This window comes from Hippoglossus hippoglossus, chromosome 5, assembly GCF_009819705.1.
Source record: "Hippoglossus hippoglossus isolate fHipHip1 chromosome 5, fHipHip1.pri, whole genome shotgun sequence".
Classification (NCBI taxonomy): Eukaryota; Metazoa; Chordata; class Actinopteri; order Pleuronectiformes; family Pleuronectidae; genus Hippoglossus; species Hippoglossus hippoglossus.
Window position 1 is genome coordinate 29865274 of NC_047155.1, and position 22879 is coordinate 29888152.

A 22879-nucleotide genomic window follows, 5' to 3' on the forward strand; every position below is an offset into this window, starting at 1 on the left:
GATACTTGTGTTTTAATCTAGACAGGAGCGTCCAAAAACAAGACTTAAAAAACTGTTGGAGGATAAATGTAAGTATAGTGTGATAAGTAAAGAGTATTTCTAAGTCACTATTGTTTTCTTAAATTAAACAAATGTATAGACTTTAACAAATGTATGGCCCATTACATTTTTCTTCCTTTGTTTTGGATTTGAGACCATAGATGGCCTCTGCAGTTCTGTAATATTCATCTGATTAATTACTGGCATATTTAGCATTTATTCATTCAATAATCATGTCGGTGATATATGGGGTTCAAATAGTCCATCCTGGTTACCAGGTTGAAAAAGTGCACTTTTTGTACTCTTTACAGACCCTGTCACCATATTTCAGTTAAAATTATCCAGATATTTTTCGAATGCGAGTTTCCTAAAAGTTTGGCAATTTTAACAGATAATTTAATCTGCAAAATTCAAATCTCAAAGTTAATCATCCCACAGTAATTAAACAACTCTTTAAAATTTGAAGAAAAACAGTTGCTCCATTCATGCTTAACTCACAGGCTGACTTTTTTTTTCCATTTGAAAAAAACTTAAACCCAAAACATTTTGCTGTGACCATCACATAGATTAAATTAAGTGTTGAAAACAGCAAATGCACACCCTAATGAGAAACTGTCAAATTCTGTTGACTTAATTTAAATAAAATGGAAACTTTGACAGATAATTCAAGAACATAAATACAACACATAATATTGTTAAAAAAACAGTCACAGAAAGCAAGTGTAAAGGACATTTTAATCCATTTTTATAAACCAACATATTTAATTTAGCAGCATAACCGGATGGTCTTGAGGTATTTCTAAATCCATACTCTGAATTTCATTCCTCCCTCCCCGAGTTCTCCCACAGACATTCATCCAAACAGCAAACACACACCAGATCCATACTCCACTAACTCTGCACATACAAACAACCTGACACATTCATACTTCAACATGTGCTCAATAGAGAAAAGACAGACGCGCGCACACATAAACAAACACACAGACATACACACACATATTTGAGTCCTGTTGCCTCAGAGGCCGCAGAGCTGGCTCCCTCATAGTGGCTTGTAAGGCAGGCACACTTAATGGTGCAGTTTTGGCTGTGGGGGAAAATAAATATTTGAAATTATTACTTCAATTTTATCAACCAATTTGTACATACACAAAAAATAATAATGTGTCAGAAGAGTCAGCATCAGAAGAAAAATTTGACTTGATAAGAAACTTCTGTAATGTTTAACTTTTTGTTTTGGGGGGGGAATTGCTCCTTTACATAAATTTGTCTCTCAGTACGACAGGTTACTACAGTTTCCCACTATCATGTCTCTCAGGGGTCACAGGTAGGTGCCAGGGAGAGACAGATCTCAGCCTCATAGCCTGGGGATAGGGTGACAAACCTTCATCTGAAATATTAAAAGACTGAATGTTTGGCCACTGGTTATTGGGCAGCTGTGGCTGAGGGGTAGAGCAGTTGTCCTCTAACCAGGAGGTCAGCAGATCAATCCCCCCCATTTGCATGCCGAAGTGTCCTTGGGCAAGATGCTGAGCCCCGAATTGCCCCTCATAGAAAAAAAAAAATGTGCTGCCCATAGATGCACTGTATGAATATTAAGAAACTGAAACTGTGAAGCACTTTGAGTGGTCATCAAGACTAGAAAAGCGCTATATAAATACAGACTATTATCCTCATGTTAAATAATATGATAATAGATAAGATTCTGTAAGAGCAGAACTTATGCTGGCATTAATATACACACATGCCACCATCCACAAGTTCCAGGTAGGGACTTACTTACAATCCAGACCCTACAAATATGGACAGTTGCACATTTTGTTGATTCTTCATGCACTGATCTCCTGCACATTCAATTTGAAATAAAGCCTAACGTCGGCTTATGTTTGTAGGCCAGTCGGGCTCTAATGGATACTACATTTAAGTACCAAGTCCTGCTTAAATTTGAGCAGGTGTGCATTACAGTAGAAACAACTCAAAATAACCTCAAATGTAGGGCTTAATCTTTTAGGGGTTCATAAGTAATCGGATACTTGGCTACTGAATGCTTCTTAGGCAGCTCTGTGTTGTTTTAGTTCAGCGCAGACTTGACTGAGTTTCCATTAAAGGGCCCATATTTTACACCTTTCTGGGCTTTAGTTTGAGGTATTGGTCCCCCTAAGATGATACATCAGTGGTTTAAAGTCGGAAAAACTGCTGCAATGTGTATTTCCATGACCTCTCTTCTGCCTGCAGACAGAACAGGCTGTTTTCGCCTGCCTCATTAATTATTTATGAGTCCCTCCTGATTGGCTGACTGCACTTTGAGTGACACGCGACCAGGCCAATCACCGGTCTCATTCTGGCGCATTGACAATCTCTCTGGTAAACACAGCTGAAAGTCACGTTATGTTTGCAGCTATAGAAGACCAGCCACATATTTACAGTTGGTTACAACAGGATGTTTCTGAACGGTAAGTTACACCGTCCTCATGTTGGTTCAAGTTTTAGCAGGACAGTCGGCCAATGTAGGAAAAAGTCCTGAGTTACAGTACGGAGTTTCAGTATGGAGTAACATCTACGTTACTCTGTACCACTGCATGTAGAGCATGTGGTGCGCAGTGTGGAACAGCTCTATCCTTGAGGAATTGCTGTAGGTTGATATGTTGCTGTGGTGAAATGAGCCGAGCACACCGACACGGCACGTCAGAAGAAATAAAGCGTAACCGCTGGTCTCGAACAGTAACGTTCTTAGGAGGAATGTGCACGGACACATTGTCTTCCTTGCATCCCTCCACGCTGCAGTGTTTCTTCAGTGTTGTTTGTTGTGGTTAGCCTGTGGTAGCTAACAAGCTGCTAGCTCAGCAACATGTCTGCTTGGTGTCGCGTTCGGTGTGGAGGGGTGGTGGTGGTGGTGGTGGGTTCGGAGCTTATATACAGTCTATGGTTTCGGAGGCTGGACTGGTACCGGCTGGGGGGGGGCTGAGAGAAGAGTGCGATTCCATGATGACATCATACGGAGAGGAAGTACGAAACGCAACGTTTCAATAACATTTTTCTTAGAATGGACTGAGTGAAAAAGTCTGCGGAGTGACTGTTTTCATACTTTGAGGGTCTCTACTGACCCCCTTCAAGTAATTACGTATAGTAAAAGCCCAGAAAATGTATTTTGCACAATATGGGCCCTTTAAGTATGAGGGGTAAAGAGGTGAGTCAACGTGAATTGTGCAAGATGTAAAGAAATACCCTACTGGCAGTCCTGATATCACATTCACAGGAACTTGGGGTCACTGTGACCTTGGCTATTGACTGTCAGGCGCCAAATTTTAAGTAGTTAATCTGAGTCCAAGTTAATATTTGTACCAATTTTGAAGATAATCCCTCAAGCTGCTATACTTGAGGTCACTGTGACCTTGTCCTTTGACCTTTGGTTACTGAAATTAAATCCAACTGCTTTTGTGAATGTTTGGGCAAAATGTGAAAGGATTCCCTCAAGGTGTTCTGGAGATATCGCATTCAAAAAATGTGCTTTATAAAAGGTCACAGTGGCCTTGACCTTTGACCACAAAAACCTTTTCAGGTCATCCTTGAGTCTAAGTGAATGTTTGTGCCACATGTAATGAAATTCCCTTTGGACATTCCTGATACAGTATATTGCGTTCAAAACAGTGTACGGTCACATGACCTTAACCTTTTGACCACCAAAATCTCACCAGCCTTTGTCTGAGTCCAGGTGAATATTTGTACAAATTTGAAGAAATTCCCTCAAGGCATTCTTGAGATTATGCGTTCACAAGAATGTGTCATGTGTGCGAATGGACATACGTATAGACAGACAACCCGAAAACATAACTAGCAATTAAAAAGCTGGGATCAGCCAAAAATGGTGCAGTGCGCCAGAGGAAATGTCATTTCTGGTGTGCGCCGCAGTGCACAAGGACAGGAACAGTGAGCATAAACCACATGTCTGCTCATTTCTATGGGATTTTCCAATAAATATTAAAATAGAATGCTTTTGTTTTGCCTCTGTCTGATCACATATGATCCCAAAATACCAATTGGGAACAAAGGCTCACAATACAGCTCAGCCTCAAGGAGAATAGCTGCATATTGTAACTTAAACTTTCAAATTATTTTTCTCACCAGCCCATGTGCTGCTCAGTTTCCCTGCTTTTCTGACTAAACTCACCTTCTGTGTGCCGAGTTTCTTCTCCACACCCCCAGCCAGCCCCCCGCCTTTACTGTCCTTCCAGGGGTAGAAATTAGAGCGTGGAGAGGAGGTGGTGGCAGAGCTGGAAGTGGAGGAAGAGGGCAGGCGGTGTGCTGAGGGTTTGGAGGAAGGCGAGTGCTCTTCCATGCTTCCCCCCTTGCGTTTCTTCACAAGCCCCTGGTGCTCGAAGCCCCTCCCACCAGCCTGCCCGTGTAGTCCTGAGTCCCCCATACCTGCCCGGTTATGGGAGTTGTTGGTGGTGGAGGAAAGGTCTGGGGGTGATGAATGGCCCAGAGAAGAGTGTGTCCGTTTGTAGGTCCAAACTGCCTTGGCGGCTGGTGAGTGGGACTCTGACGGGGAGGGCGGTGGGCGGGGTTTGCTGCTGGGAGAAAGCGTGCCATTGGTCTGTCCATGTGGAAGAGGTGAGGGAATGGTGACTTTAGAAGAGGAAGATGAGGAGGAAGAGGTGGCAGAGGGTGGGCGGCCCCGGTCCTGGAGGATAATGCAGTTCCTGTCCGGGCCTGAGTGCTCCCCTTCCTGCGATGGGGCTTTGCGTTTGCGAAGGGCAGCGGCAGCAGCAGCCTCCTCGCGCAGCTTCAGCATCTGCTTGCTTGGACGCCCAACAGGGTTCTTGGGTCGCCCTGGACTGATCTGACACATTGCCCCAGGCTTACCTGGAGACACCAGATGACCACCACCGATGCCGCCGCCGCCACTGCAGCTGCTACTGCAGCTACTGCTGCTGCTGCTGCTGCTGCTGCCACCACTGCCCGCAGAGTTCTCTGACTGCATGGCTGTCTGGGGTCTTCCTGGACCACGACATGAGGAAGAGGAGCAAGAGGACGCACTTTTAAGAGAGGAGCTTATGTGACTTCCTGTTCGGACTTTAGAATGTGATGACATGGTGGCTGTGGAGGAGGGGGACAAGGAAGTGATGGTCTTGGCTGAGGGAGGTGGAGATTGAAGGTCTGTGGCTTGAGGTATTTTCCTGGATTGAGAGAAAATAAATCCACAAATCAATATATCAAACATGTCCTGAACTGTCGGATAACAAGAATTTACTTAATTGTTTAATTGAACGTGTAACAAAGCATGTACAGTTCAGTGTGCAGTATTGTTAACTTGATCAGAAACTTGGTGTCTGATTAGATTGTTATTGATATAACATGTATTAACCTCAATTTTATTAAGTACATTTTTGCCGGACTTTTGGTGAGCTGAGCACTGTTAAGTTTTTTCCATTTGCAGCATGCACCGTGGTTCCCTGGAGTCCCACAGTCTTAGACATGCTTTGGGATCCTTTCTCAACTTATAGATTTACATGACTTTGTTTCACTGTTCTTCTGTTGTAAAAATGTCTTAGTTTGTGGCATCATTTGCTGCTTTTGAGACCTTTTTGCCTCCTTCACATTGCCTCACAGATGCCTGTAATCATCCCTGGGTATGACTAGTGACATTGAACCTAATTATCAATTTAATTTAGTTAAGTGGTTGATTTAGAAACTAAAGGGTCAATTAGGTTTTCACATTTGGCCAGGTTATTTTGGATGGCCTTTTTCCCATAAACAAATGAAATCATAAAAAAGTTATCTTTGAAACATTTAGTTGGGACAAGAAGGTTTATATGATATTGTACCGGTCTCACAAAATGTCCTACAATTAACGGAATGTGGTTTGTTAGAATTTCTCTCTGTATTTCTGTGCTTTATAATACTTTTTAATTGATTGGAGACTCTAAATTGACCAGAGGTGTGAATGTGAATGGTTGTTTGTCTCTGTATGTTGGCCCTGCAATATCTAGGGTGTGCCCTGCCTCTTGCCCAATGGCTCCAGCTCCCCACAACTCTCAAAAGGATAAACTGTATATATAATGGATGGATACAAATTCTTTAGATTGTTTTCTCAAGTTTAAATGGTCTGTATTTATATAACGCTTTTATAGTCTTGATGACCAATCAAAGCAAGAACAGTTTTACATTCACCCACTCACATACACATTTATACAGTGCACCTATGTGCAGCGCTTTCTTTGTGATTACAAGTTGGGCTTCAGTATCTTGCCCGGCATGCGGAATGGGGTAGATTTTTGGTTGGAGAACTACCGCTCTAAACCCTATGCCACAGCACTACAATATAGTTTTTTGTTTACAAGATCTATATCAATATGGCTGTGCAAGGAAACCCTTAACTATGTGCATTATTAAAAATACAATATAATAATGATATATAATATAAATATTAAGGTAGGCCTGTCAAGATGAAACATTTTGTTGGAAGATATATTGTCCCAGAGATTATTGCTATAAATCACATCATTGTCATAGTCTGACATTGGTATATACAAATAAAGAAATATAATAAATTAATAAAAAACTTCCCACAACCAAAACAATTCATAAAACGGACTCTCTGGCTCTGTTAATAAAACGTTGTTTTTTTTTAAAACTCCCCTTGAATAAATATTGAACATTTGGAACAGGATATATGTTACCAGCTCAGTAAACTGGATGGGATGGTCATGCTTTAAATGAGCTTTTAGTTTTTATGTTAGATTAGTATCCCAGTGTTTCCTCTAGGATTGTGTGTCTCTGCTCGTCTCTGTCACTCTTCACACACAAAAACTGACAATCACATATATTAAATTATCAGTCAATGGTGTTAGATTATGAATCTAGGTCACTTTAGCCAAGATGTCCTGGCTGTGCGCATCTCGTCTTGTGTGTGGCAGGTTAACTGCATGTTCACAAATTGTTGGACATTTTTTTCTTATGTGTTCAAATGTGTGCCTAATAAATCAAACAATCACAAAGTAAATTCAAGTACTGTTCAGGTCCTCATAACTTCTGATAAGTGTTGGTGTTATTGTTAAGGGTAAAGTGGACTCTCCTCTCAGGTTTAAAGCCAAAATATTTTCACTTCATCTCTGGCTGGTTCGATGTCTGTTTCTCTGTGAGAGTGCAGCCAGCCCAGGACGTGTGTGTGAGTGTAAACTCCACCTCGCTCCCAGATAAAGTGATGAGATAAGAGAAGCAGCACAAAAATGTTGGTGATAATTTAATGTAAACAATGGGATTGCCTGAAGGCAAAGGCATATATTAAAAGATCGATCTTGCCATTTATGAATCAATGTCAGATCATTCAAATGAAGATCGATTTTGATCAGAGAATCAATTTGTTAACCCCACTCCCAATAATAATAATCATAATACAGTTTAGATACAGAATGTTCGTGTATCGGTTCAACAATAGAGGTAGCAGGTTGGGGAAGAAATCTCTTTACAAATCTGTGTTTCAGTGAATGGTATGGTAATCAGTAGCAAGGTCTCTGCAGGTCTCTCATGATGTAATTCCAGTCAATTTCTTTCTTTGAATTTCAAGCTTTGAAATTTTGACTCACATGCATGTAAATACAGTCAATAGTAGCTGATATTCAGCGAAATCAGTTACCATCTTCCTGCCAACATCACAGATTCTTTATCACTGCTAATCTGGGCTGCAGAAAACACCATCTGCTTCATGTATTAGTGACTAAGCAGTACATTACACTCAAGTTTAACTGCTGGTGTTACAATACACAGGATCTGATGTAACCTTCACTTATCCATACAGTGGATGATAATCTACAAAGAAGCCTTGATCCCCTTTTTTCTCAACAACCCTTTGAGACTTCCTTGATTATAAAATCATTATCACAGATTTAACCCAGTAATGATTGATAGACTATTTGATTAAGGAGAGAGTGGGTATCCTTTTTTAACACAAATAATTGTCTGCACACCTCACCAATTCTACTCTGGGAAACGACAATAATAAAACAAAAACAATCTATTTTTATCTTGCAAGAAGAAATTAGAGAAAGAATGTAAAAATAACCTCAAACTGACAATCAAACAACAAGTGACGTAAAGCTCCCACAGAGGGCAATCTCTGAGGAACTGAGGAAATATAAACTAGAACTGACCAAAAATGTTTAAAACATGTAAACATAAAATGCAATTAATTATAGAAAATTATGTGTATTTGAGAAATTTCGGCATAGTTTGTTTTATAAGACAGTGCTAGCTAGTGCGATGTAAGTTAGTAGCCATCCCTCAGCATGGTTGTTTAGCCACCGAACTTTCTAGAAAGTCGTTACTTGCGATATTATTAGCATAGTGTGCTTTTTAATACTGATAAATGAGAGTTTTGTGAATCCTATGGTAGTAAGCTTTTACCATTAATATTACAGGTTATAGTGCGAAAACACTGAATTCTATTTAATATTTCCATTTCTATTTGACACATACACACACATTGTGTATGTACAGTCTATGTATATGAAGTCTAACTTAACCTTAGTTTCACAGTCAAAGCATAGACTTCAACCACATGTCTCTGTATGTTGGCCCTGCGATATCTAGGGTGTGCCCTGCATCTCGCCCAATGTCAGCAAATAATGAAATGAATAATGTTTCAATTCTATTTGGCTGCATCAGTTTCAGGTCTGGTATTGTGCAAGCTAACGCACCGTTACATTGTCTATCACTTGAAAAGGGAGCAGAGCCATTGTTAATATTGTCAGTAACGCTGGTGCTTCTCCTGATTTGACATGTCAAAATTTCTGCTGTGATAAAGGCCTATATAACATCTGAGGAGACTTGAAGGCTGTTCACAGATGCTTCATCCGATCTGAAGGAAACTGAGAGGAAGAATGGGATAATACTCTAGTCTTCCAGCTGACAAAACCTGAGGCTCCCAACATTACTTGGTTTTCGTTTGAATGCGCATTAACTCAGCTACAGACACGCCTGGGGTCCACACTACTACATAAGACAGAAGTTTGGAAACCCTGCTTATAATATGACAACTCCAGTGCCGCGTTTTGGTATAGGCGGGCAGGAATGGAGAGGTTTGGAGACAATGACAGACTTGCTGATTCGGTGACGACATAGCCTTCATGGATTCGTCAGGCTCATATCACATGACCCACTTCCAGAAGAAAACACCCGGCATTAGCCTCGGCTACCAGTGCAGAAAACAACATGGATAATCAATTACAAGTGTTGCAGATCCTGTTGTCTTTGTTGTCACTGTTTACATATGTAAGAGATGGGCTATAATTCAAGCAATCAGTGACAATTACAATGTCAAGCGGGACGCACATGCCGTCCTGTTTACACCGGCATGCGCATTCCCGGTGTACAGGGTGGTAACATGATATGCGTTTTCAGACTTGTAAAACTGATATGGAGTTATAGTTTCGAAAACGTAATTTTCAAATGAAAACGTAGTAATATGGAAGTATTCTGAGTGTGAAGGTCATGTGTCCTCATCCCTTGTAGAAGGGAGGAGGAGAAATGTAGGGGCATACTCTACCTCACCCTTACCAGCGCCCACACAATCACAATCACATTTATGTTGACCAGACAGAATAACCAATCCTCTGTTGTGAAACACACTAATTTTGTAGAAATAAAACTCACCACTTAGCATTTTAAATGTGTTATTTGTGATTAGTAAATTTCAACTATGTGTGGTGGTAGATCATATGTAATTAAATATAGCATTTGTAGTGTAGGCGTGTCATCCATCTGGTACTGACAGATAATTCTACCAGAGATTAAAACCACTTCAAGCAAACAATGAAAGGAATATGAGCCTCAGTTTCTTACTTCCAAAGGTGGGCGCTGATGTGCTGTTCCAGCATACTACTGAGAGCCGACCGTAGGTGGTGAAGTCTCCTGTCAAACGTGTAGATGCCGTGACCAAACGCATGGCTGCCAAATGAACACACCTGGAGAAAAAAGACTTATCAATCTGGGATGATCTAGTATGCTCTGTTGTTGAGATTTATTTATGGGTTTTATCATCAGATTTTAAATATGGAAATTTTGGACATGGTTAACAATAGCTCAAAGAGTTCTGACAGTATCGTATGTTCATCATAAGGCAGCTTTGTTTTACTAGTGAGTTGGGCAATACACAAAAATGTTCAGCCTCCGTCAGCCCAACAACCGACGACTGACAATATATTTTTGTGTGTGTACATGCGTGGTTGTGCACGGGGCGCCGATGTGCATGCTAGTATCAGCGAATGCAATGTCAAAAAGATCTGTGACCACTTGTGTTCGGTTCTCACTTCTCCCCTCTGTGTGCAAATAAATACGACCTTCATTTGTGTTCCTGAGGACCAAATGATGTTGTTTTCACCCAGTCCGAGTTTACATACGTGGGTGTGTCTGCGGTTCAACTATGAAGAAAGATTTTACTCATTTAAGAAAAGTATTCATCATTTTAACAATCGCTCCCAAAAAAAACAAATTAATGATGGACTCAAATCACTCCATCACTCAACCCTATTTACTAGCATCTTCTGTTTGGGGAAAGCAGTTGTTTTCCAACACACAGCCCAAAACAACTTGATATAGTCACATTATACCAGGGTCATATTTATGAGCATGATCCCAGACTTTCTGTCACCTAAAAAATTAAGACTTTGTAATGGGCCTTGGGATTCTCTGGCCCAAGTATTATTTTAAAAAGTCCAGCAAGTTTTCAGACATAGATTCTGTACATGTAAATACATAGTTTTAGTAAGAATTAAACGCAGGTACAAACTGCCTACCGCTAGTGGTCTCGGATGTGCACAAGAAGATGGGAATTCTAAGGGCTCCTCGGGTCCTTCTGCTTCACTTTCATCACTGGAGATTCGTCCATGGACGAGAGGTGATTGGGTTCGGAGACTTCCCTCATCCTGCCACTGATTCTCGTCCTCTGGGCTGCACTCTGACACAACGGTGGATCGTCTGTAGAACAAAACAAACTGTTAGAAGGACCATACGATGATCATAATACTATCATGATCTTGATACATGTGCAATCCCCTTTCTTATTGACAATGATTCTGCTGCATTTTAATAATGGACTTCAACTGCATCAAAATGAGCACTGCAGTCATGCACGTGATGCAGGAAAAAGTTTGTCTTAATGACAAAAAACATCAACAAAATGAATCCAGAGGAAAACATAATTGACAGTGAGAACCAGATAACCAACCTCATTGTACTCGTAAGAATATTATTTGAAGGCAAAATTATGTTGTTTTGACCCAGTCTGAGTTTACAGATTTATACAACATTTGTGTGCGTGTGCATGTATGTATGTATGTATGTACTCCTAAAAAAATGTCATGAAACTTTGTTCTGAGGTTGAGGTAATAAAGGATCAGGCACAATCATATTTATTGTTAAGTTTCCTTTTACAAGTCAATTGACTTAGTTAATTAGTTCAATAAACATTGACATGATCGGATAAGATGTCTTTAGAAGATAAGAAGAATTAAGCTTTAACTATGTGGGAGGTGTAGACTAGTTGTTATTTCAATAATCATGATATTTAATTTTCCATAAAATACAAGGCAGAGAGAAAGGGGATGAGCAAAAAACAAAGCTCAGGACAATATAACTGTGTGCGAGCCCATAAGAGAACAGGCGAGAACTGAAAACAGCTATATGTTGTTTTTTTTTAATGTCTTTAAATTGCCTAGTTGCGATCACCATGCGCAGTTCAATACACATAAGCTTCAGTAAAGCTCACCAACCTGAAAGCAGGGAGGCTGGCCAGAGGTCTTCTGCAGTGCGGTGCCCCAGGCTGCTCCCCGGGGGCCTCTGGGCTGGGGGATCGTCCACTGGAGGAGCCACCCTCCAACGAATGGCCTCCTTTCTCCCGAACCTTGGTCTTTAGTTCTGCCACCAGCTGGTCAAAGTTCTTGCTTCGGCCAACCACCTTCCTTCGCTGGTGGATGGAGTGAATCTGAGGACCAAGACACAGACAGTTGAGCTGGATTAAAAGTCAACACAATGAGTTAAAAGGAGCCCTGCTGTAAGAATTCTACCGCATATATTAGATTTCAACTACAAGCTGTATTTCTCAACAATCAAAAGTCTAAACATGGAAGGGATTCAAATCATGCGGGGTTGATCGTGATTTTATTGCTTTGCAAATGGGATTAATGAGTCCAAGCTGGAATAGAAAAGAGCACTTGCAACGAATTCAAAACACTCGAAATGCTAGAAGTTAAGTGAAATGCTGGAGTACTCGACTAATCAGGCATCTTCAGTGGGGCAAGACCCACCCCAAAAGTTCCAAGATCCAAGCAGGGATTTTTTTGGGAGGTAAAACCTTTCATCATAACTACAATTAGACCCTCATCCCTGAGGAGGAAACACAGCTCCAGTGAGAGCAAGCAGTGTTCCTCAACTAACAGTATAGGAGCCACATCTGAGTCATCACCGACTTTTAGAAACTGTATCAGAAGAGAACTGCAGGAAGTGTGCGCTGTCAATGAGTGGAAATTATGCTTGTGCCAGTGTCACCTGGTAAATAAATTGTAGGTATCTGAATCTGGAATTATCATCATTTAAGTTGCAGATTGTCATGTAACACATTTAGAAACAGCACTGTACAAGAGGACGTTGCTTTTCGAATTAACTGCTGGAAAGGATCAAATGTAGCTTCTGTCTTTTTATCCGATTAATAATCAAAAACTTAACACATTAAATGAATGATGAGTACGAAAATAATGTAAAATGCCATCACCATTGGAGATTTTGAACTGTTGGTTTATACAGCTAGCTTCTCCACCACCATCATCAGAACACCTAATTAGAGACTATCTAAATAGAGGTCATCCTCCAGTTGCGGTCAGAGACAGGTAGAAATGATGCCATGGAGCACTGATGCTTTGGAGGCTAATGGTAGATAAATACTTTTCTAACCATCTTTTTCCCCATCATTTGTCACACGTCTGTATTCCTAATCAACATATGAACAGATAACAATTTAATATACTAACAAAAAGAACCTTGTAATCAGAGTGAAAATCTCAGATTTATAAGATAAATCATCAGTGTATTGCTAGCATAAATGTTAATAGTATTTCCTTGAGACCTATCAAGTACAATGTGTGGTTACTCAAGTACAATAATATATTTGGTGCGATATGGACACGCAATACATTCAATATTAATAAACAGAATAAACAAGCAACCAGCAGTCTATAGCAGTGGCAGCTGGGACTCATCAACGTTAATGACATTGTCGTTCACAACAACAGGGCGTTCACGACGACAGGCATCTAGGGTTGGGCGGTGTAAACTAAATTGGCATATGACGATGTATGCTGTGAAACATAGCAATGGATGATGCCATCGTCCTAACAAATTCTATTACTTTACTCGCTGACAGACAAAGAGAGACGAAAGTTTAAAAGTTCATTTGTTGGAAATGGCCACCACAATATCGGCAGTGACCACCACATTATGTTAGATACTTTTCTTGAGTGAAATCTTTCATTATAGTTACACACATTCATTAATTCAGCTTGTCCTGACTCCGCTAGCTCTCTTCCTCTCTCTCGCTCGCAGAAACACACCGACACGCGCACTCTCACAGACACGCCACACAGCCACCAACAATGTCAACGGACACATTTGTAAACTCAGACTGGGTAAAAACTAAATAATTCCAGTTTGGCTCGATTCGGTTGTCAGCGCGCAGCATGAATAATAGAGACACTGAGAGGAGCAGTAAATTACTGACAGAGTCGGTAAAAACTGTAAAACAACCAACGGAGTGAGGACATTTGGGAAAGTGAGGACCTATTCCAAATCTATTCCAATTCTGGCCGGTCCTTACTTTGTGACCCCCCTTTAATGGACTGTTTGGGGGTTAAGACTTTGTTGTGCAGTTAGGGTTAGAATTAGGTTAAGGGTTAAGCATATAGTTTGGATGGTTAGGGTAAGGGGCTGTCCTTAATAAGATAGCTGTACAAACGTGTGTGTGTGTGTGTGTGTGTGTGTGTGTGTGTGTGTGTGTGTGTGTGTGTGTGTGTGTGTGTGTGTGGCGCAGGCTAGGGTTAGGGTGCAGCACTTCGTACTTAGCTGTCGTCCTCGCAGTTTCACAATAAATCAAAAGTATTCTTTTGCCTCACTGCCAATACATTTGTTTGTAGCCACCGCCACAATATCAACACTGACCACCACAGAGTTATTATATTTTCTCTTCTTAGTAGATCTGCATGCAGCTCATAATTATAGATTCAGTCAGTCCATCCTTTAGTCCAACTGAATGTTCCAAATTGAAAGACATTCCCTCAAGGTGTTTATGAGATTGCATCTTCTCAAGAGTAGGATGGACAGACAACGTGAAAACATGGCCACTGCCTATGGGCAGTTCCTCCAAAACCTAACTTTGTCATAAGAAATGATGACTGAAATGAATTGATCAATCAATCATTTATCATTTCTTTGGTCAGACAGTCTTCAGTGCACTCCAGTTCCCCATGTAGAATGTTAGAATTATAAAAAAAAATTGTCAGATTTCTGTTTGCTGTAAACTGTCTGCCAAAGCCACAATTAATATTATCTGACTTGATGGCTGTTGTCTTGTGTACTAAATGGCTCAAAAACAAAGGTGACAGGACTGGACAATGAAATTCATCTTCTTAACCTTTTTTTCAACTACAGTAAGAACTCTAGAGAGAAAACAAAAATTGAAAAGACGAGAGACACAAAAGAAAACTGAAAACATGCACGGGCAAGACAATCTGAGGCAAAATAAGAGGGATATTAGTCTTGTGAAGCATAGTGTGTTTGGAGCTTACATTGCATGTCAGGAGGCGAGTGCAGACTTTCTTCCTATCAGGATCAAGGACGCCGCAGTGTTTATCCAAGTCACACTCCCTCTCTATGGACACAAAAACAATGTTTCAGCTACAATGTCAACACAGTCAACAAACACTTTAAAAGATGTAAGCATCTCTACACCGCATGGTCAATGATGTCAACAAATACTTACTGAACTTTATTTAACATAATAAAATCATTCAAATTATTTCAAACTGTTTTACAAAAGTGTGTTAAAGAATCAAATGATGTCCTGTGAGGGTCTGACCACTTGACACTCATTTAAAAAAATATTCTCAGTCATCTGTTTCATACACAAACAGAACAGATGGGCTATTTTAAATAAGCACAGCTGTCTCACACAATATGTCTCATTTCTTCACTTTCATGTATTTAACTACAATTATTTGTGTATCGCTTCCCAAAAGCTGCCAATTATTGGGTGACCACACAGCACATCAAACCCTAAATGCATCCCGTAAGATGTGTAAACAATATAAACAATATTTCTGACATCCAAGGACAGAGAGAAGCTTATGCTTATTTATATATATATATGTACTCACTGGAGGCCACTTTGTTGTAGGGTCTGGGGATCCGGTGAGATGGCACTGCAGGGGCCAGAGGGGAATCCTTTCTCTGGCTCTGGGTGGGTGGCCTGTCACTAGGCGAAGGCCTACCAGGTGGAGTGCTTCCGTGCGGCCAGGGGGGATCTCTGAGTGATGGGGGTGGAGAGCTCATCGGAGGCTCCAAAGGCGACGGCTGCTTGAATACTGATGACTCTGTGTGACTGCTGTAGGAGGACAACTTCTCCAGTGGGGAATGCCTGCATGGCCGGGAAAGAAATTACCAAACATTTTACTACATATTTTTCAAATTTGGTTATCCCAACTAAAGGTACAGGGACAGTTTTTCCCATTTAAAAACATGTGAAGCCTGCTAAGGCTGGACTCGAAATTTGATGCATAGTTATAGTTTCGTACAGGATCACCATCCTGGACCAAACCTTGTCTGTTTGGATCCCAACTTTCTCTCAAACAGAGAGAACATTGACATTCGAGAGGCGTAACGATTCATCGACCTGGTACAATATATCTATTCAATGAGCAACGACGTAATGTGTCCATGCAAAAGTGTATTGTTGATGTGCCCTTATTTTGAAATGCCTTTGTGTTACAGTGACCATTTCCACCCTTCTCACCCTTAAGGGGCAAGCAGTCTGCTCTACTGCCACTGAGAAAAATATAACACCACCGCTGGAAAAAGGGGAAAAAAAAAACCAATCAGAACAACACAAGCACCGGCTTGTTTCATCAAGGAGCACTGCTTGGGGCTTGTGTGCACTTCTTTTCCCAGACAAACCAGCTGCAAAATGTCTCATCTTTACCAACAGTCTGTGTAATCTCCCTCCAGGAAAGGGCCTTGCCACGGACACGGTGAAATGCTGCAAAACCCTTTTTTTTTTTCACCCAGCTCTATTACTATCTATCTTTGCGCTTAGATTTCCTGTGCTCCAGCCTCAGCTCTTCTTCTCACACTGCTTCTGTGTGCATGTGAAACGTCTCTTGTTGGATTTTTTTCTTCTGCTCTCCAATTTTTTTGTGCAACACGTCAGTCAAAATTCCCCAAGAAATACATTGCCATGTATAATGTTGACTAATTAAATTGTCCTGCCCTCATTGTGGATGTGTTAGCTTAATGTCTTTTCAAGTTCTGAACAGGTGGTTGCTTTAACCGGATTCATGCACGTGCGCCCTACACAGCTTACACTGGCCTTACACGAGTGTGTTTGAAGAAAAATGACGAGCAGGATCCCAGCAGATCTCAAGTTTTTTTTACATATGAAAGTTACAGTTACAGCTATAAAAAACAAAATAGACACAAAATGTTGGCAAGAAAATTTCATTTATCATGACTACACCTGGCATTCTAATGGTTAGGGAAATTTGACTGACTTGTTGCACCAAAAAATCCAGGAGCAGATGAAAAAATCCAAGAGCATTTGTTGTACACAGTCACAGAAGCAGGCAGAGTGCGAGGAGCTGAAAAGCTGAAGCTGGAGCACAGGAGATTTAAGCACAAGCAGGGTATATTTGAGTGCAGGCACAGGGTAATAAGTGAGAGCATTACAAAATGTGAACGTAAAATCAGTAAGTCCTTCTCTCATACAAAGACCACACTCTTGAATAAAGATGTGGAAAAAAACATACAAAATAAGTGATAATTTGTGAAATTATATTTTAGTTGCTTTTTGTGAGTTGACATTTGTAATGATTGGGTAATATGGGCATATAATATTGTTTCATATCAATCGCAGGCACCTAAAATGTGGCAGATTTTGTGATATTGGCAAATATCGCATTGATGTCCAAAGAATCAATGTCATACAGTGATGAAACTGTCAATTTATACCCTTACCTAACAGTGTTAAGGACCACACTAATGGTCCTTAACTGACAAACTATTGAGGACGCCGAAGTGCAGTGCAAGTCATGTGGCTTTTCAGTAGCTATGAGCTGGACTCTTTCTTATCCAGTGCAGTTATCTAACAACCTCACAGTGATGCAAAGGCTTTAGTTACTGCTCAAAGTAGGGTTGGGCGATCTGCTAAAAGGATCTAAGTAACCACCGTCAGCTCAACAGTCGTCAAATCATGATATATTTTCACAAGTCAGTATCAGCGAATGAGCTCCTTGCAAAAAATGTATACCTTCGATTGTGTTTGTGAAGACCAAATGATGTTGCTTTTTGTGAACAGTAACATTATGTTGGTGCATGTGTGTGAGTGTACGTGTCGGTGTGTGTGTCTGAGCGTCAGTGAGAAAGAAAGAGCGGGAGCAAAGTAAGCATGGGCTGAACAAATGAATGCGGGCAACAAAGAAGATCTGACCCATTAAAGAAAAGTATCAATCATTATGTGGTGATCAGTGTTGATAATGGGACGATAACAAACAAATCAATATGGACACCAAGAAGCATAAGGACATCAGCTAAGTCCGAGTATGTGTCTGCATGTAAGCCCAAGCGAGAAAGAGAAATAGCCTTTTTAGTCTTCAAATCTTTAACATAGAATACGATATAATGTGTTCAATAGTGAGCTTTAGGAGGTGCTGTAACTAAGCATTCTTTGTTACCTTTGGACAGAGTGAGGCTAACTTTTTCCTCGTTTCACAGTATTAAGTAAGCTTCCTGTAGTCCTATATTTACCAGACAACCATGAAAGTGGTACCGATCTTCTCATCTAATTCTCAGCAAGAAAATGAAGCAGCATGCTGACAATCTATTGTCCAGCAGTTAGAGCTGTCTACATCCTGGTGAAAAAGGGAAGTAGACATTTATAACCAGAATTCAGTCTATGACCATTGAGCTTTTTTTCTATGTTAGAGAACTTGGTTCTTACCGTACTGCATCTTTGGAGTTCTTGGAGTGTCTGTACTGGGGTGGGGTAGAAGGTGATGGTGGGGCTGCCCGTAGCTGGCCAACACCCTGACCTCTACCCTCCCAGGATGAAGCAGAAGCAGAATTGGTCCCATGAGAAGGAGAGTGGCCATGGTGGGGCCTCTGCTGGGGTTGGGGTGCAGGGGTGGGAGAGCGCAGTCTAGCGTACAGCTTGGCAACAGGGCCATGTCTCCGCTCGCAGTGCTTTTCGAATGCCTGCGGCTTCACTACTTGTCCACAATGGCTGCACACCACCAGGTAGAAGTCATCATGGCCGGGATAAAGACCAAAGATGGACATGTCTGGGAGGAGAGTAGAGAGGAAAAGCGATGAGCTAAGGAAAAGCAGATACTCGAATGCTAGGCTGCAGAGTCTATTTGTGTAACAGCTGGGGACAATGCTACATAATGGAAAGATGATCGATCTTCTCACCATCTCTGTAACATCAGAAATAATACAAAAATAAAATACCCACTTCTTAAAAATATGTAAATGTATCATTTGGGACTTTTAGGTAGTTTAAAATGCCATGGTTAGACACAGCTCAACACTGGGTTAAAGATCTGATTTGATCATGCGCAGCATTGGTGATGCAGTGAAAGCTCAGCGTGTCATGTGTGGATGTTGTCATGCTGTCTTGAATGAGTTTGCTTTGGGTGCTATGGTTTCCTCCCACAAGCGAAATACCTGCAGGCTAGGTGAACTAGTGACCAGTATATGGGGAGTTCAGTGCATGTCTGAAAGCGGCTTAAGAGACTGGTCAGAGAAATTCCACAAAGAGTCCGGAGGCTTTCACTTGAACATTTGCGTTTGCACATACAGCCCCTCCGGAGAATGTAGGGAGGATTTCCGAAGCTCAGTGCATGTCTGAAAGCAGCTGTAGTTTGAGCTGAGATAGACTTCAGCCCCCATGCTCCTGAACAGACTAAGTGAATGGGATGAATGGATATTAATCTGGCAACTCAAGGATTTCTGCAAAATATGAACTGAAACAAATCCCTACATCGATGCAAACTAAGGGAGAATTTTAAAATTTACAAAATGTGCGGACATCGGCTGATTTTTATTAATATCCACTGTTTTCAGTGTTTCATGTAGATTCAGCTTTGGTGGGACAAAGTAAATATACTTGCATACGAATATTATCAAATAACCTTTAACAATCACACATACAAATGTCGAATGTCTGTCAGACAGCTGCAGCTACAGACGACTCAGAAGCTGCCTAAGCATTACACGACCTAGCTTTAATACTCGCCAAGGTCTCTGTGAACCAGTGGCGCCATTTACTTACCGTCTCTGGGCAAGGCTGGAAACCAAGGAGATGCTGAGACACAATTAACTTTACAGGTCCCTGTACATGCACAGTAATGTAACTATATACATTTAGGGTGAACAGTTTGTGCTTTGTTGTTTTCAGATATAGCCCATTCTCACATATCACACATTTGCCACAAGGGCATTAACGATATGTATGGCATACGACCCACGTCTATGTTAAAACTCTTGGATCAGATAAGTTAAAAGGTTTTTACAGACAACAGCCTTGACTTTGTCTTGTAGATTATGATGTGCAGACTTACCCTCCTTACTGAGAGACATGGCCTCCGCAGCTTTTTTGCCATTCTTGCTGCAGTCCTCCACATCAGGCCCTGAAACAAGGCATTTCACATACATGTTCGATTAGCCACTTGGGAGGAAAGATGCTTTCCAACAGTTGTATGTCAGGTCCATCATCAAGACAAAGATGACCTTACATAGATTTTGCACATTTACAGGCTCTTAAACTGTGTTATGTAAAGGACTAATTTACAGGTCAGCTTCTCTTCCACAGTGGGCTGCTAAATGTTACTACAACAGTCAGCAGGTAATTGTATTGTTCGGTGGAGGAGGACTTTATTTTATAGTTATGTCCAGAGTAGCACTTGGAGGTATGCCAGACAATGATTGAGCGCACATACTTAAACCAAGAAGGATAGGAGCACTTTTGGAGCAGAAGTCTCACATTTGACATTTCCTGTCGCACACATGAATGTTAACATCATTCAAATGGTGGCGACGACGCTGGCAGCCAAAGGGCAACGTAAAAATGAAGCTAAAGGAAGACAGGGTACCGTTTGCTAACATCAAAGGCTGGGCCAGCAGCATTTACATGGTGGCAACAGCACAGACTCCTCCTCCATCACCGGTGTCTGCTCTCAATCCTCCTGCTGCTACCACTAGCATGCTAACGCTAACTGCCTCGTCGTCAACGACTACTCTGGCTTCCTTGCTAGCTAGTCTAGCTGTCCACGGCGAGAAGTTGCTCGCCCGACCATCCACACTAGCCTCCGCTCTGGAGCCGCCTTTGCCGGCTGCTTTCCCCACAATGAAGCGTGTCCCTGAAGCACTGGCAGCATGTTTCGTGACCGTGGCAGTAAAGCGCACAACGTAATGGCTTTAACTTAATAACCATCACTTGTTTTTCTAGAAGAGAGCATTTGTAGTGGGACCTGGAGGAGAGCAACATGTTACCCACCCAGCGCTAGGACCCGGCAGGGTCTTTGTTTGGGTAACATGGTTAGCGCTGTCCTCCGTTTCCACGAAAATAAACCCATGTTCTTGGGTAAAACGCCTTTGTAGCAGCCAGTGTGTACGTCGAGGTGTTTCCTTACCATCGGCCGCTGTCACACCGGCCCACTCGGCCCAGGTACTCCAGCTTTGACCCACGAAATCATCGAGGCTAGGCACCCGCCGATCCAGAGCAGCCATTACTTTTACTGCGCGTTCACGCGACGCCATCATCACTGCGCGGCAAGCAACTTACGTCATATGTCGCGCTCTCGACAGGATAGGAACTTCCTGCGAGCGCGTTCTTGGGACACCCACACACACACAAGGGACTGGAACACAGAGTGATGTCACTGCTGTTCTTCTTTAAGAGACTTTAAACATTGACACTGTGTGACTGACCCAAAGCGCAAAGATACGAAGAAGACACGACAGGACGTTAGCAAAGACACAACAGTAACATTTAGGTAAAGTAAGACACAGATATCTGTAGAAACGTAAGCACATGACGGCTCATGTGTATAGCACCTGTCAAACCCTGTCAATGCAAAGTCATCTACATAGGGGAAATAAATCCATGGGATAAACTCAGTAACACGTTAACACATAAAGTCATGTGCACATACAAGCAGGATGAACGCTGAAACACAGAGAGGATCGCAGGATAAACTTAAGTTAGGGTTAAGGTTTAATCAAATTTTTGTATTATTTTATAAGCAACCACTGTAAATAATAAGATGCACTTGGGCCTCCATTGACCCTGGACCACTGTCCATATGTCCATATGTCACAACAGTGCACGCAAACCATTTATGTCCTAAAATAATATATATAGCTGTCTGAAAGTCCATTCCAGGGCACAGCAGATGTGAATCACTGGAAGGATATTTACCTTTGTGGGACTTGTGCAATTCATCATCAGTACAATGCAGAGTGATGTGGTTCAGTATTTGTAAATCTGTACAGACAAACACACTATTGTTCACTGGGGAAGTTAAGCACATGGAGAGTGTTTCCGAAGTGGTGATCAGAAATCACAGGTCCACACGTGTGTGAACACACCTAGCCTTTTCCTCATCCCTGTAAGTGGTTTAGCCTCACACAGCTAGTCTGAGCCATGCTGAAATACAAACACAATTCACCATGAGGACGTGGTGTAACATGGACGCTGTGTATGTGTTCTAGTAATGTTAGCTCATAAATAATATCATCATACATCAAACTCATGAAAAAGAAGCACAGGGTGCTTCTGTCAGTGGGAAACTTCACTGTGAAAAATGCTGTCAAAGTGTCTCTTAAATATGCTGAACGATAATCAAGTTTAACTTGAAACTGTTGATTAGATTATGGAAAAACATTTTTTGGCATTTCAATTTTATCTTTTTATTAAATTGATATTTACTCTTAACATTACATTACATTACATTTCATTTAGCTGACGCTTTTATCCAAAGCGACTTACAATAAATGCATTCAACCATGAACTTAACAATCCCAGAGTTCTAACTGAATCCAAGTTAAATACAATTTACCATGTAATTAATATTGGAGGCATGTATAAATCACATGAGGAACATTTAAAAGTAAAAGTAGAGGATTTCATTGTTGACTTGAACATGAAAGTAAACATCTTTTGTCAGGAGGTAAGTCCAAAGCTTCTAGACAATTCAAATAGCTTTAAAATCCATTCTGAAAGGTTCAGGTAGCCAGTGTAGGGTCTTCAGTGTATATTTAATCCGCTTTCTTTCTGGCTATAGCATTTTGAACTAGCTATAGTTATTTTCCCTTTTAGCTAATCCCATTTAGCAAGTAAGAAAGGCACAAATGAACATTTCAGCATCTTTTTATTTTAAATGTGAATCAATAATCCAGTTTTAAAATTTGCATAATTTTCCTCAAATAATTGTAACCGATAATAGAAACAGAGGTATATAGTTGTGAGTGGTCATGGTACAAATGGTAGTTGATATGGTGATGATCAAAAATATGTGTCAGGGCC

At 41.2% G+C, this 22879-nt stretch overlaps 1 protein-coding gene across 2 annotated transcripts; it reads right to left on the reverse strand.

The window, feature by feature from the left end:
• Positions 1-756: 756 nt before the first annotated feature.
• Positions 757-21332, reverse strand: atxn7l2a (ataxin 7-like 2a). Of its 2 annotated transcripts, none has more exons than XM_034586835.1 (10): positions 20985-21332; positions 19914-19982; positions 18293-18632; positions 15459-15718; positions 14871-14953; positions 11808-12019; positions 10833-11013; positions 9880-10001; positions 4208-5216; positions 757-1126 (listed from the first exon to the last, which is right to left on the reverse strand). In XM_034586835.1, the coding sequence occupies exons 1-10, from the start codon at positions 21112-21114 to the stop codon at positions 1109-1111; spliced, it is 2424 nt and encodes an 807-aa protein (XP_034442726.1). In that variant the 5' UTR covers positions 21115-21332; the 3' UTR covers positions 757-1108. The 2 variants fall into 2 exon arrangements, with proteins under 2 accessions (XP_034442726.1, XP_034442727.1); XM_034586836.1 differs by lacking the exon at positions 20985-21332 and adding an exon at positions 20445-20912.
• Between the last annotated feature and the right edge of the window lie 1547 nt (positions 21333-22879).